This window comes from Hipposideros armiger, unplaced genomic scaffold, assembly GCF_001890085.2.
Source record: "Hipposideros armiger isolate ML-2016 unplaced genomic scaffold, ASM189008v1 scaffold_216, whole genome shotgun sequence".
In the NCBI taxonomy this organism is placed as follows: domain Eukaryota; kingdom Metazoa; phylum Chordata; class Mammalia; order Chiroptera; family Hipposideridae; genus Hipposideros; species Hipposideros armiger.
In genome coordinates this window covers 170,116-184,185 of record NW_017731566.1, presented here as the reverse complement: position 1 = coordinate 184,185, position 14,070 = coordinate 170,116, and the positions used below count along the sequence as shown (strand labels likewise).

The 14,070-nt window shown below is 50.2% G+C and overlaps 1 protein-coding gene across 1 annotated transcript in view; it reads left to right on the top strand.

Annotated features, from left to right (window-relative positions):
• Nucleotides 1-14,070, top strand: part of DOCK1 (dedicator of cytokinesis 1) — a 461,498-nt gene that overhangs the window by 413,850 nt on the left and 33,578 nt on the right. Inside the window, exons 35-37 of the mRNA XM_019654186.1 lie at nt 126-232; nt 9,445-9,534; nt 10,393-10,497. Coding sequence (XP_019509731.1) covers nt 126-232; nt 9,445-9,534; nt 10,393-10,497 — 302 coding nt within the window. The remainder of the gene's footprint in view (nt 1-125; nt 233-9,444; nt 9,535-10,392; nt 10,498-14,070) is intronic.

Genomic DNA, 14,070 nt, shown 5'->3' with positions numbered 1-14,070 from the left:
CCGGGCTGCTTCTGGGTTTCATCAGGGTTCATCTGTTTCCTGCGTTTTTTTTTTCACTTTGAGAAAAAGCAACCAGAGAATTCCATGAAGGTCCCTGTGTGAGTTTCCTGGGGCTGCTGTCACAGAGTCGTGCCAGCTGGGTGGCTTTCAGCAGCAGGAGGGTGCTGGAGGCTGGGCGCCTGGCCTGGCCGTGCTGGCCGGGCCGTGCTCGCGCCGAGAGAAGGCAGGGCAGGTAGGACAGCATCCGCTCTGTGCCTTTTCCTTCGTGTCCGCTGCTGCTGGCAATCCTTGGCATCCTGAGGCGTGCAGACGTTTCGCTGCAGTCCCTCTGTCTGTCATCGTGGGGCGTGCTCCGTGTGTGGGTGCCTTGGGTCCAGAGTCCCCTCTTCTAAGGACACCAGTCGCTGGGCTTAGGGTCCACTCAGCCACTGTGACCTCCTCTTAACTTGATCCCATCCAAAGACCCTTTTTGCAAATAAAGTCACATTCACAGATACCACAGGTGAGGGCTTCAACTTTGGGGTGGGGGGCACAGCTCTACCCAAATCGGCACCAATATCAAGGCCGCCCTTGTTGTGGCTGTTGACATAAACCAACCCCTGTGAGAATGTGTATCTTGCTCATTTCCTACTGTCCTTGACACAGGACAAAAATCAAAAGATTTCGAAGAGCATGTGGCCTGGCCGGAGGCCACTTGGAAATAATGATCAGAAATGTTCTGTGGATGACACCCAGTCCTGCATTGGAACAGACTGTATTTCTTCATAAAAAGAAGACGCTTTCCTGATTAAGGCCAGTGACTAAGCTTCTATTAGCTTAGTCAAGGGAATCCTGTTTCTCGGCAAACTGCTGAAGAAATGGCTTCCTGGCTCATTGTGTTCTAGGGAGTAAGGATCAGGTGTGTGACGTGGGCAGAGCGGGAGATGGGGACGCCGGGAGGCCTGGGGAGGATGAGGGCCAGCGTTCCTCATGGCTGAAGGAACGTGTGCCTTCACTGACTGCCATTCTGGGCGCTCCTTATTGTAATGCGTCCTCTGACCGTGTGGGCAAAAGGCTTGCCTCTAGAGCCAGCTCATCCGGTGGCGTCCCTTCCTGGTGAGCTGTCAGTCTCCCCGCTCTCCCAGCTGGAGGTGCATCACCCACTGCTCTTCCCAGGGGCCCCCACACCCATCCCTGCCATTCCGGGCTATCCCTCTGGGTCCTAACAAAGTGGTCATGGAGCTGCTTGAATTGCTTCAAGGATGCCCGAACCTCAGGGGACCCCACCTCCTCTACAGGCAGATCCAGGCTTCTCACCTGGCACGTGAGACACTGGACCGGAGGGCTCTCCCCTCCAGACCTGTCCCCTCTTCACCCACGACATCTCGCCTTTTTCTGAACATGCTGTTGGAACCTGTCCGCTCAGACGTCCCATGGTTTTCCCAGGACGTGGGACGGCCCTTCTCCCCCGCCACCTCCACATGTGGCACCCTTCCCACCCTCTCGGCATATCTCTGTGCTCCCCCCACCTGCCCCCGCCATCCAGGGGGAGTCCCTCTGTGCCACTGCCTTGGAACTGTTTATGTGGACCCCGTTTCCCCTACTCTGAGTACCTCTTACTTTTTTGGCCCCCTGAGTCTCCTGGGGATCTTGGTAAAATGCAGGTTCTGACTCAGTAGGACTCGGGTGGGGCCTGAGGTTCTGCATTTCTAAGCAGCTCCCAGTAATGAGGGTGCCGCTGATCCAGGAACCGCCCGTGAGTCCCGGGCGCCCCTTTGGCTGAAGCTACTTGAGGTCGGAGCAGACTGTGTCTGATGCTTCGATGCCCCTCTCAGGGAGCCCTGTGCCACACACAGACTGGTCATTTTTTTAAAATAAAATTTATATTTTAGAGCAATTTTAGGTTCACAGCCAAACTGAGTGGAAGGTACGGAGAGTTCCCATATACCTCTGCCCCCTGCCCACACAGCACCCCCCCACACACTGTCAACATTGTCATTTTGATTCATTTTTCATTGAATTGAGCACATCTTGGCCAGTGCTTGAGCAAGTACTTGAAAAGAGCAATGGTTCAGACATTCCAGCAGTTTCCTTGTATGGGGCATGTTTGTCTCCTTGGTGTGGTCTTGCCTCCTGAGCCAGCTCTGAGCCTCTGAGAGGTCCTGGGCCTCCCCTGGGGCAGGCGCCGGCCGTCACTCCTGCTGTGGGGGGATCGGAGAGCATGTTATCTGCAGGCTTCCTTCTCCGAGCCTGACTCTAACTTGACTTAATACCACGTTCATCACAGAGGCTGGAGAGCAGAGAAACACAAATTCTTACAAGAACAGACAGGGCTGGCTTTTCCTGCGTGGACTCCTGTGTGTCTGTTAGAGATAACATTAGTCCTCCATCAAGAATTCCTGGAGTCCGCAAGGCGAGTGAGCGGTGACAAGCGGGCAGGGAGGGCCCTCCAGCCTCGGGGACAGTCTCTGAGCTAACTGCTGGCGTGGCTTCACCCAGGCCTGTGTTCTCAATGCTCCTGGAGCGTATTTAAAGCAGACTTCCTGTGGCTTGATTTTATACTTATTTTAGGAGAAAAAAACAATTGCAGCTCTGAAAACCATATAATTGCGTAAGGGACTTGTAACCACAGTTGAACAGACTTGAAGACCAACAATTGCTGGGGATCCCGAAATTACAAAGTGGGGATTAAGGTGGCAAAAGTATGACTGAGTTATAGCTCCATTGATACAGGCTGTTCACCTTATGGAATTAAGGACATTTTCTTTATATCCTTACTCGGTGGAGACTTTACACATCCTAAAGCTATTTTCAGTTTTAAATTTATACCACTACCTGGGGGAAACAGGAACCTGTGGAACCCAAGGCAGCTTAGACTTGTGAAAACCCGGAGCAGCCCACTAAAGGGGCCGGGGCCGGGGCGAGGCCCGCGGGCGGCACCTCAGTGGCAGGGAGACCCCGGCGTTCTAGCAGGACGCTGGGGTCAGGTTATATTCAAAGTTTCTCTCCCCTTGTGCTCTGAAAGCTGCCATGCTGAATGGATTTTCCGCTTCTTTATATTGGACACTCTGGCTTTGGAATTATGTTGTTATCTTTCTGTATTTCTTCTGCACAAAATCACTCTCCTATTTTTGATTTTCTACCATTTTAAAAGGTTTTGAATGTCTTTTAGCCGAGCCCTGGGTCGTTTTATCTTTTTCTTTCTCTCCTTAAAACCACGTTTCCATTGGTTTCCCTTTTTATTCTTCCCCAGCCCTTCCTTCCTGGGCTAATAATTACTCCTTTTCCACCGCGTTGTTACCACCCGCTTCAGCACCCCCCCAAAAGCCTGCTCGGGCTTTATCATGGCAGACAAATGAATGTTTTATCCTGAAGATGCTCTGAATTGTCTGCCTGATGGTGTTTGGTGGAGGCCTCGTAATTTTCAACAAAGCCTTTTATCCAAGTACTTCACTGAAAATTACCAGGCTTTTCTGTGGAGGGTGAGTCAAAAATGGACCTGGCCGCAGGAAAATGTAGTCAGAATAAAGAAGCCAGTATTCACATGAAACCACCTCCGAAACTAGAAGCAGCCTGGTGGTGTCCACAGAGGGGACACCTCAGTGACAGCCCACGTGGTGTGTGACGCTCCGTGACTTCCCACTGGAGCTCTGCTTTCTTTTCCCTTAAAATGACCTCGCCTTGACAAAATTCTCACTTTACCTTGTGCCCAAGTCAAAACCTGAGGTGTCTTCCATCATCCTGTGAACTAAAAATGGGGGCTTCGGAGCAAGTTCCTGTTTCTGTTGAAAGGGTTGAATTTCTTTTCTGAATATTGGGAGCCAAATGTTCTCATCCTATGAGTTCCCCTTTAAAAATGCAGTTGTTTATGCAGAAGAACTGCTGGTATGAGCATAATGATACCCTCTTCTTGGTTTTATTCTCAGCACTTCGGAAATTTGTAAAAATCCTAATATTCGTCAGAATCTGTTTGGTTAGTCAGAGTTTGGCCCACATGTTCAAAGAGATCATATGTTCATTATAATCTGCTCCTGTTAAAAAATAATTTGCTATCAAAGCAGGAGAAAATCAATTTTTAGAGTCAGTAACGTCATTGCTCCCCCATGCTCTGTAGGACCTGTGTGTGCCGGGTGCCACTAACAAGCCCTGTATGTGCCGGGTGCCAGCCTGCACCCCTAAATTACAGACAGAAGAGGCAGGGCCTGCCTGGGGCGCACGAGGGCTGCTGACAAGCACATAATGGCAGACCGTCCTCCAGTCTGTCACTGGTGGGCCCTGGGGCTGCCATCCAACCGGGACGGGTGCAATTGCTCCTCTGAGGGAAAGGGGACACTTCACCCTCAGAGAAGGTGACGTTGGAACTGGTTTTTGAAGAATGAGATCAGGTTCACTGGGTGACGGCTGGGAGGGGGGTCCTGTCTGTGTATGGGGAGGTGGGGGTGAGTGTCCGGGAGACAGGGCCGAGAGGACTTGGAGCCAGTTTGTCCATGGCCTTGTACGTGTTCTGAAGATTGGGCTCACTCCATAAGGCACAACAAGGAGCCCATGAGATTTAATTAAAATGGGCAATGGGGACTTTACTTTTCTCCTTTCAGAGGGTCATTCTACCTGCACGATGGCAGAAGACCTGGTGGGGAAGGGCTCGGGGGCTGGAGGTGAGACAGAGGCTGGTGCGGTTGTCCAGGCCTGAGTTGCAGAGGCCCAGGAAAGGCAGTGGCGGCAGGGGTGACAGAGGGAGGTACCGTCTCCAGAGGCTGGGAGGCAGCTGATGGTACAGTGGCTCTAACATGGGCTCAGGGTCAGAGGCGTGAGTGCCGGGAGACACCCAACACACTCAGACGCCTGGAGCAGATGGTCAGCCTGGTCATGTAGCTGCAAAGCTGGACGAGAGAAGTGTAGAGACCCCCCCCCCGATGAGTCCAGTAAGGTTGTATGTCCTTCTAGGCAGCGAAAGCAGCTCTGAGTGCCTAGGCTCCGTTTCTGCCACACGTTGATTCTTTTTAAAATTAGTTGACTTTGCAACTAGGGGTTACCCAGCGGTGTGACACAGCTTAGACCGCCACACGCCCTGGCACAGCCTCGCCTCCTGGTCTGCATCCGTCCCCTGCATGCCCCTCCTGTCCTAGGCACCAGCTCTCCATGCTCCTGTCCCAGCGGGCCCCTCCATCTGTGCCCTGATCCCAGGACGTCACACCAGCCCGTCAGCCCGTCCCGTTCCGTGTCCCTGCTCCCGCTCTACTGGATGACCCATCTTCACCTGTAACCACGCCATCACCTCTCCCACTGGCAGAACGTGCTCTCCTTCTGGCTCCCTCTCTCCGTGCCTGTTTCTTCCTCTTCTTTCCACAGTATTCCTTCAAGTGCTGCCTGTCCTGTCCTGCTCGCTGTGCGCACTCCCCTCCCAGGAGCCCACGAATTGTCTGTGGGATGAATGAGTGACGGAGAGTGTGTCCCCTCCCCTTCCAATCAAGCCACCAGCACGAGGCACAGTGCAACTTTGCTGCCTGTGTTAGGCTCTGTGCGTTCTTCCAGAACTGCAGGCGGCCTGGCCCCAAGAAATATGCAACATCTCTCTTTGAAAAAATGTGTTCCTTCCTCACTTTTTTTTCCAGGGCGTTAAAAACTGAACAAATGGTTTTCTGTTTTGACTGATGGAGCATTGCTGTGGGAAAGAGCAGCTCGTGGATGACCAGGAGTTAGATGGGCAGTGATTCCTTGAGTACTTAACTGCTCTCGAGAGCGGAGTTCATCTTCTAGTTGCTTTGAGAAACTTTCCATAAAAGCCTCCCACGCCCGGCCCCATTCCCAGGTCCCACAGGCCCCTGTGCCCTGCCAGAGGATGGTCAGCGCCATCTGAGCCCCGTTTCTCGGGTGGCAGGCTGTGTCTTGTGCACACCCAGGGAGATGATGGAGCCACTACTGCTGGGTCGGGCAGCTTTGAGCTCAGACCTCAGAGGCTGCACCACTGCTGGGGCTGGGGCCTGACTCGCTCAGAAATGGCTTTGGAAAATGCTTCCTTTGCTCAGGTCAGTCGAAGCCAGTTGGGAGCAGCAGGAGGACTGCGGGTAAGGGTTGGCTCAAGGAGAGAGGGAGAGGCCCAGAGAAAGTGGAGGTGCCTGCACGGTGTCTCCATTCTGTAAGGAGAGGTTGCAGGCCCCTCTGAGAACAGCGGGCCCCTTCTCAGCTGGGCCACGGCCGTCTGAGCTGCCCTTTTCATGGTGCTCACTGTTCCCAGGGACTCCAGCCCTCATCCTAGAAGGACTGGGAAGAGGCTGTGCCTCCCAGCACTCCTGCAGACACACTGCATGCTCAGGGCCTATGCTAGGTCTGGCCACCATGGTCCCCTCTGGTGCAGAAGGACCTCAGCCAGCACTCTGGGTTTTTCCACGCCATTGGATTCTCGTCACATCAGAGACCTGTGTGGGACACTGGAAATTCCGAGGGTAAATTCCCAACACCTGCCTGGAGAAACACCGGAATTTTAGAAGAGTAACTGAAATTCAAGAGTCCGGTAAAGAACCTTCACTGGTCTGTCACTTACAGCTGGTAGGTGAGTTAAAGCAGAGGTGCCCCAGGATATCCCCGTGCGTCATAACCAGCCAGAATTAGTGGTAAGGGACAGTTGTCCAGACTGGCACCTTGTCCTTCATCTGCCACCACTGCCTTATCCTGTGAGATTGATGTCGTCAACCCATCCGACAGGTCCATCGTCAGCCTTGTAGTTCTCTGTAGGAAATCAGTAATCGATATGTTCTCTGCAGCCACTTCTGTATTAGAACTAACAAAGGAGCTTCATCAGTGAAAAAAAAAAAAATTTTTCAATTCAAGAAACTTGAAGAAATGGAACTTCCTATAACCGGGCAGTTTGGAAAGAGAAGGTTATCATTAAGAGAAAGTAGCCAAGACCATCTCATGCAAAGAATGTTCCGTGTTACAAGTGAAGTAGCAATGTCACAAATGCTGTAACATGGATTAAGGATTTCACATCAGAAAATGAAGTTGTGCGTGGCGAGGGCGCTTTTCCCTTTAGGACTGCAGTGAACCCCCTAAACCTAGGCCACGGCCAGGAACCGAGCTACGGCAGGCCATTCAGTCACACAAGTTCAAGCGATTCTTTCACTGAGATCATCTAAACCTTGATTGTACGGAATCAGTTTGCTGTCTGGCCCTGAATAGTTTTCAAGGTATTCGCATTGGAAATATGAGTTACCCATACTCCTTAGAGCCCAGTCCTATTAAAAGCAGATGAAAATCTCCTTAATGCAGACGCCTTTAAAACGTTTGGGGGTCAGGGCAGTGGGGATATGCGTTCATAGAAAACACAATCGTGTAACCTCAGGGTGAGTTGGATAAGATATTTATTCAAGACTTATATAGTTTTTAAAAACCATTGCTTTTGATATGGATCTAAAGCATCTCATCTGTCATTCAGGATAAGATTAACCAATGAATTAGAAGCCATGACATTCTAGGCAGCTGAGAGGGTGTGTGTTAGCTTGCAGAAAACTAAAGAAAAATCCAGCGAAAGAAAACTACAAGGAAAGGTAATGTTTTCTTTGAAATGGAAATACACTGAAGGAAGAATTGGTGGCTGGAGCTTAGATGAAACATGAAAAGTGACAGAAGCACCCCCTTTCTAGAAATGTGAGCTTGGGCTCCAGCAAAGGACCCCAGAAAGTTCTGGATTGGCAGAGTATAATATTCAAAGGATGCGAGAGGACGTTGAAAGCTTCAGCAGGGTGGAGACGAGAGTGGGGTGGTTCAGGGAAGGGGACAGTGTCTAATCTGTAGGAAGGACATCTCAGCCACTTCCTCTCACCCTGGGATGACTCTGCCCCTGAAATTGTTTTCTACTCTGGGCTTATTTTTATTGTGTCTTTCAAAGTATTAAAATTCAACTCTTATTTCAGAATAGCTTTTTTCTCATCAAAAATGGCAGATGGTTGCTTTAAGTCGTAGCTGTGTAACTTGTACTTTAAGTCTGTTGGGTGACTCAGTAATAGGTAAGGTCCTCACGGGGGTCATTCTAAGAAAAGGCAGCCTGGCAGGCGGCTGAGGGCTCAAGTCCAAGGGGTGTGCCAGGTGTGGGCCTTCGCAGCCTGTTCCCAATACTTGCCACACGTCAGGAGGAGGGCCCTCACCAAGAAAGGAATCTGCCAACACCTTGATCTTGGACTTCCTGGCTGCAGAACTGTGAGAAGTTAATGTCTGTTGTTTATGCTGCCCTGTCTGTGGTATTTGTCACAGCGGCTCAAACTAAGACAGTCATCAAGAGCAAAAGACCAGCCATGTCCACCCCACCATGTGCCCTTGAGCAAGTAACTTATTTGTCAGTCCCCAACTTCCTTACCTGCAAAATGGGTGTAACAAAGATACCCACCTGACAAGGTGAGGGACTTACACAAGAGGACACGGGTGTGGAGTGCTGGACACAGAGTAAGCTGGGAGCCACTCGCGCAAACAATGAGGGCGCCATCTTGTTGGAATGGTGGCGGTAGAGAAGTGGCAGTTGGGGACGCAGCATGCAGGATGGTGTGACACTTTCCTGATTCTAAGCCAACAGCCTTCAAGAAACATTGTTCAGCAGGTCCTAGGCTCAGGCCTGGAGATTTGGGTCCTGCTGGGTCCCTGCCCTCAGGGACATAGTGTTCTGAGGAAAATGACAAAGGAGCATTCCAATTTCGATCTATTATCAAAAGATTTGAAGTAGAGGAATCCTGGGTCCTTGGAGGAGAAAAGGAACAGAGCGGGCAGCCCCCTGGAAGGCTTCCTGGAAATGACAGTTCCTCCATATTTTCCATGTTCTTTTCAAGTTAACCACTTTATTTTCCCCAAGGAAAATAAGAGAAATCTAGGGCTACTATACATATCAATTGTCCCACATGTATCAAAAGTTTATCGGCATTTTAATAAATCAGTTATATGATGGGGAAAGCCACTTGCAAAATATCACCGCAGAAGGGTCCCCTTTTGAAATGATGGCAGGCTTTACATCCTCCCAGGATTTACGAACTTCTTGCAAGCCTTAATTGAGAGTTGAAATATATCCTGGTTCTTTTGACTGCTGGAACAGAGCATTTATTAAATGGGGTGATTTGGGAAAGAGCAAAACCCGGCTCCTTGTAGCCTCATCACCCTGTGGCCCCTTTTGCGGGCTCCGTGGCTGCTCACACACAGGGGCTGCAGGGGAGAGAGGAGGGGGGCGAGCGAGGACCCCGGGCACAGAGGCAGCCTGATGGCTGAGCCAGGAGGTGACCACGCTCGTCACCTGATGCCCAGTCATGAACCAAAGGACATGAGCCTCTCTTAAATATTTGTTTGTTCAGTCATCGTTCTCGTAGTGTTTTCGAATGAAGCAAGCTCATTTCCAAATCGTTTTATTATGAATGCGCATGTTACTCTTTCACCCCTTGACCGCATAATTCAAGGTGGGTTTCTCTCTCCCTTTTCTCTTCTTCCTCGCAGATGTGGGAGGAGGCCATCGCCCTGGGCAAGGAACTTGCCGAACAGTATGAAAACGAAATGTTTGATTATGAACAACTCAGCGAATTGCTGGTAGGTCTACCTCTCTCTCCCTGAACATGAACGCGGGCAATCTACACTTGTTCTTCTGGAAGTCCCCTTTCGCTTTTCCTGGTAGGATTCTCTCAGGCTCTCTGTGGCCTTGGCCGTCTCCTGCGGCTTGTCTGGGAGGAGAGTCGTGATGTATTTGCTAGTTGATTCTGGCCCACGAGTGTCCACGCTTTACTTCCCACTGAGCTTTTATAACCAAAGGCTAAGACTTCCGTGGACAACCTCTATGTGGAAAACTGCTGACCTTGTGCGTACAGTAGTCTCCATGGCTCGAGAGCCTCCCAGAGGCTCCACGGGTATGAAACTGCGGGTGGAGAGTGGCCGGGACCGTCCACCTGCCACGGAAGCTCTGTCAGGTTCTAATTACCGCCTTCTCCACTGTGTCACTTCCGTATTGAGCAGACCGACTTCATGCTGTTGTAATGTTTATCATTCGTTTAGAGCAGAATTCTGCCCTTTTAAAATTCTTCCTTAATGTCTCCCAGTATCTGGTCAATGCCATTTTTTAAAATACTGAAGACCAGCCACTTAATCAGAAGCAACACTTTTTCCGTGGCGCCTACGCGGTTATTGAAAACCCAGTAAGTTGCAGCTGGTTCCTGAGTTTGGCTTTTTCGGCCACACTCCCCTGCTGCACCCTGGAGGATGAATGAAAAACACTGTCAGAGCCGGGCGGCGAGACTGAACTCGGAGGCACACCTCGGTGCTGCTCTGCCAGCCGCTCTCTCCCCCGCCCTCCCCGAATTGCCAAAGCGCCGAGAGCCCCCTGGAAGGCTGCAGAAGAACGGATGCTCAAATACTCTATTCAAACCTGAAATGCATTTTCGTACTTCCTTTCAGAAAAAACAGGCTCAGTTTTACGAAAACATCGTCAAAGTGATAAGACCCAAGCCTGACTATTTTGCTGTCGGCTACTATGGACAAGGATTTCCCACGTTCCTCCGGGTAAGTTTCGATTCTGTTTCATCTGAGCCAAGACTGCTCGCTGGGCGGAGCGCCCCTTCCCGTCCTGAGGAAGGATTTGGACTTTGTACCCATGGCTCAAAGTCCGACTCTGTATCCTAATAGCTCTGTGCAGAGCTTAGGGTGCCAAAGATGGGCGCGCTTTGATCACATATAAACTTTCTATTGATTTTTCCTGAATAGAACTCCCCTTCAGAGATTTAGGTGTATTTTTAAACCTGTGATAAAATAGACACAGCATAAAATGTACCATCTTAACCGTTTGTAAGTGCACAGTGCAGAGGCAGTAAGTTTATTCAGTGTTGCCCAACCATCCCCACCCTCCATCCCCAGGGCTTTCTCATGTCCCCAACCAGGAACTCTGTCCCCTGCCCCTCCCCCAGCCCCCCACACCCACCATTCTACTTTGTGTCTCTATGGATTTGCCTCCTCGAGGGACCTCGTTTAATGCCCGTCTGGCGCATCGCTCTTAGCATCAGCCCTGCAGGCTCATCCACGTTGGAGCGTGTGTCAGAACATCGTTCCTCTCTATGGCTGAGCAATACTCCATTGGAAGGGTGTACCATATTTTGTTTATCCATTCGCCCTGTGGTGGACAACTGGGTTGTTCAGTTACTGTGAATAACATTGCTGTGAACATGTGTATTTTTAATTACCCGAGAAGCTGGACATGGATTTCCAGTGCTGGAAACTCTGAATCATAGTCTATCCCTGAGGCAGACATGTGCTGTTTGACACGGGATGGAAGATATACTGTGGTCATCAGCCAAACACCCATTCCCCGATGCTCACGGTGCCAGAGGAGACATCGGTGAGCCAGTGCCGCCTGGCCTCCGCGTAGAATTATTCCAAGTTTTCTTGGATGTCATTGACCAGCAAGTCATGGTTTCCCATCATTTCTCAGAATGTTTTTTAGTGACACATGCTTGTCTCTTATCCGGGGAGACAAGCCTGGTTCTTGTGGTTTTGGAGACGCAGAAGCTCTGTGCCTGGGGCACTGACACCCAGTGAGATGTCCCTAGGCCCAGGGCTGTGCTCCTTTGGCCCCCGCGTTTCTGGTTCCACAGGTGTCCCTGATAGTAAACGACATCTCTTCCTGCTGGCACCAGCGGGAAGAACATAGTTGGTGAGGACCTGTCATTGTTCATGTGAATGTCAACAAGTGACCCTGGCAGGGCTGGCCTGCTCCAGAGGGTGACCTGCTGGTTGACCCGCTCACTCTGGGTCCCGGCTGGGTGACTAGAGCATCTCACCCTGCCAGTGCAGCTCACCCTCTCCTTGACACCACGGCGTTGGTTGTGCAGCCACAACAAGACGCATCTAAGATAGTGGGGTCAGAAAACCCCATTCTGGGGAAAGAATACAGTGTTCGGTTATAAGTCCTACATCAGAGAGGATTTGGAAATTAACTTTATTTTAAATGGAAAAACAAGCCGAAGGGTATAATGAGCTTAGAGCTGACATCACCGAACATTGCTCACGGCTGTTTAATTAATGTGCGTGGAATTGAGTGTGCCTGTGTGTGTGTGTTACTCTAAGAGCCACCGGCCCTGAATCATGGCCGACCTGTGCTGCACGGGTGTTATAGGGGTAGCCCTCTTGCATTCATTGCTGGATCTAAGGCGCTAACTATGGCTCTGTCCTGGTATCCTGACATGCCAACGGGATAGGCACTGTCCCTGGGCCAATTGATGCCAGGGATGTGCTGGGAGGGCACCTGTCATACTCCTGTCAAAAGGACAAAATGCAAAGTATGAATAGAGTTTAACAGGCATGATTAATATTGAACTGACTTTCCTGCCACACCTGAGTAATTTTGTGGAGCTGTAGCAGTATGTTTATTATGCTTCACAGATCACCTGTCAGGGGCCAATCTGACAATGACATTAGCAGTTACAAGAAAGTGGGTGGGACATTTGGCTGCTGAATGCATTGCTGGGAGAACAGCCTCTAAGAACTGACTGGCTGTCCCTTTTGCTTTGTTTTTCTTTAAGAGTTGCTCTTTTCTTGCAATCATATTAATATTTATGAGCCTCACAAGGAATGACTGTCTTTGACTATATGTACGTTTCCCCCTTGTTTTCATGTTTGAAGAGACCACTTCAGAATGCAAAGTAATTGACGTTTCTAGAAAACGTTATCAGTGTTCTCACCTATAACTCACTAGTGTTTTTCTATTAGAGACTTTACGTACATTTGTTATTATTAAGTCTTTCTTCTAGTGTAAAGCATAATAAATTCATGTTCATTTCGTAGTACCTGTTATACATTACATCTTCCTGTATTACTGAAACGTTTGCCTTTATATAGCCTTCAAAGATGTCCACACTGTGTATTTATATTTCTGATTACAACCACATATTACTTTGCTTCCTGCTTGACATTATTTTTTTAGAGAAAGAGAACATTTTTCTTCCATAATGGGTACTTTGAGACATACCTAAGCACAAAGTGAGTAAAAGATTCAATTCTTAAACTGTTTATTCTTCGGTGATTTACAGGAACTCAAAAGGAGTTGAGACTAGTCAGGGAGATCAATTGAGTACCAGAGGATCACTCTTTACCTTTTGAAAATCCATTAATTAGACAGGTTTTAATTTGACTGGGAGCTGAGTCTCTAGGAGGTAGATATAAAAATACGCAGAGGGGTGCTGCTCTGTCTGTCTGTCTCTCTCCCTCCTCCTCCTCCCCCTGGCATCTGTCCATCGTCACCACAGATGACAGGGCTGCCCCTGGTTGTGACAAGCCCGCCTGGAGTCTCTTGCCCAGTGTCCCTGGTTTAAAACAGCAGATTCGCCACCCAGCCAAGTCTCCTGAGTAAAAGCATCAGCCCCCAGCTCCCCCTGTCCCGGCGCCGTGGCTCCTGCTCAGCCTTTTCCTTGTTGTAGGTTTCTTTTCGGTTCAGACAGCCCCACCATGGGGCGGGGTACACGGGGGCAGGCAGCAGGCCTCAGGCAGCAGCAGTAGCATCACACTGTCCACCCACTGCCACCTTCTAGTGACTCAGCTGACACTCAGCACACACTGGTTGAATCCGTGAAGGTACAGAGACCGGTTACATCTCGGAGTCAGAACTTTCCTAACAGATGTATTTATAGAGTGACCGTGTCACACCCAGACAGAAACGGCCTCAACAAGACAGCCTGTGTAAGGAAGAATGCGTGCCTAGTTAACACGCACCCCAAGGTGACCTCGCCTAGCCGTCTGTCAACACCCCCAGATGGACTCTCTGACTAGAACTGATGGAGGTGACCAATGTGAGATGGACAAAACGAACCTTTAGAAGGAGAACGCTGTGCGTTCCGCCCTGTCATTGGCTGGTGGATAGTTGTCCATACACACAGCATCTCTGAACGTGCAGATGAGGGGAGCCCTGCCTTCCACGCCCAGCCTCTCCACCGGGGGAAGCCGGGGCTTTGCTTTGGTCAGGACCCCTTGCCCCCTGGTTCTGCTGAAGCCGAGACCCTAGAGGAGTCTGCTGGAAACATCACACCCAGGTTCTGAGGCCCCACTAGAACCTCATGCTCTCTTAAATTCCTTTGGGCAGGATGAAAA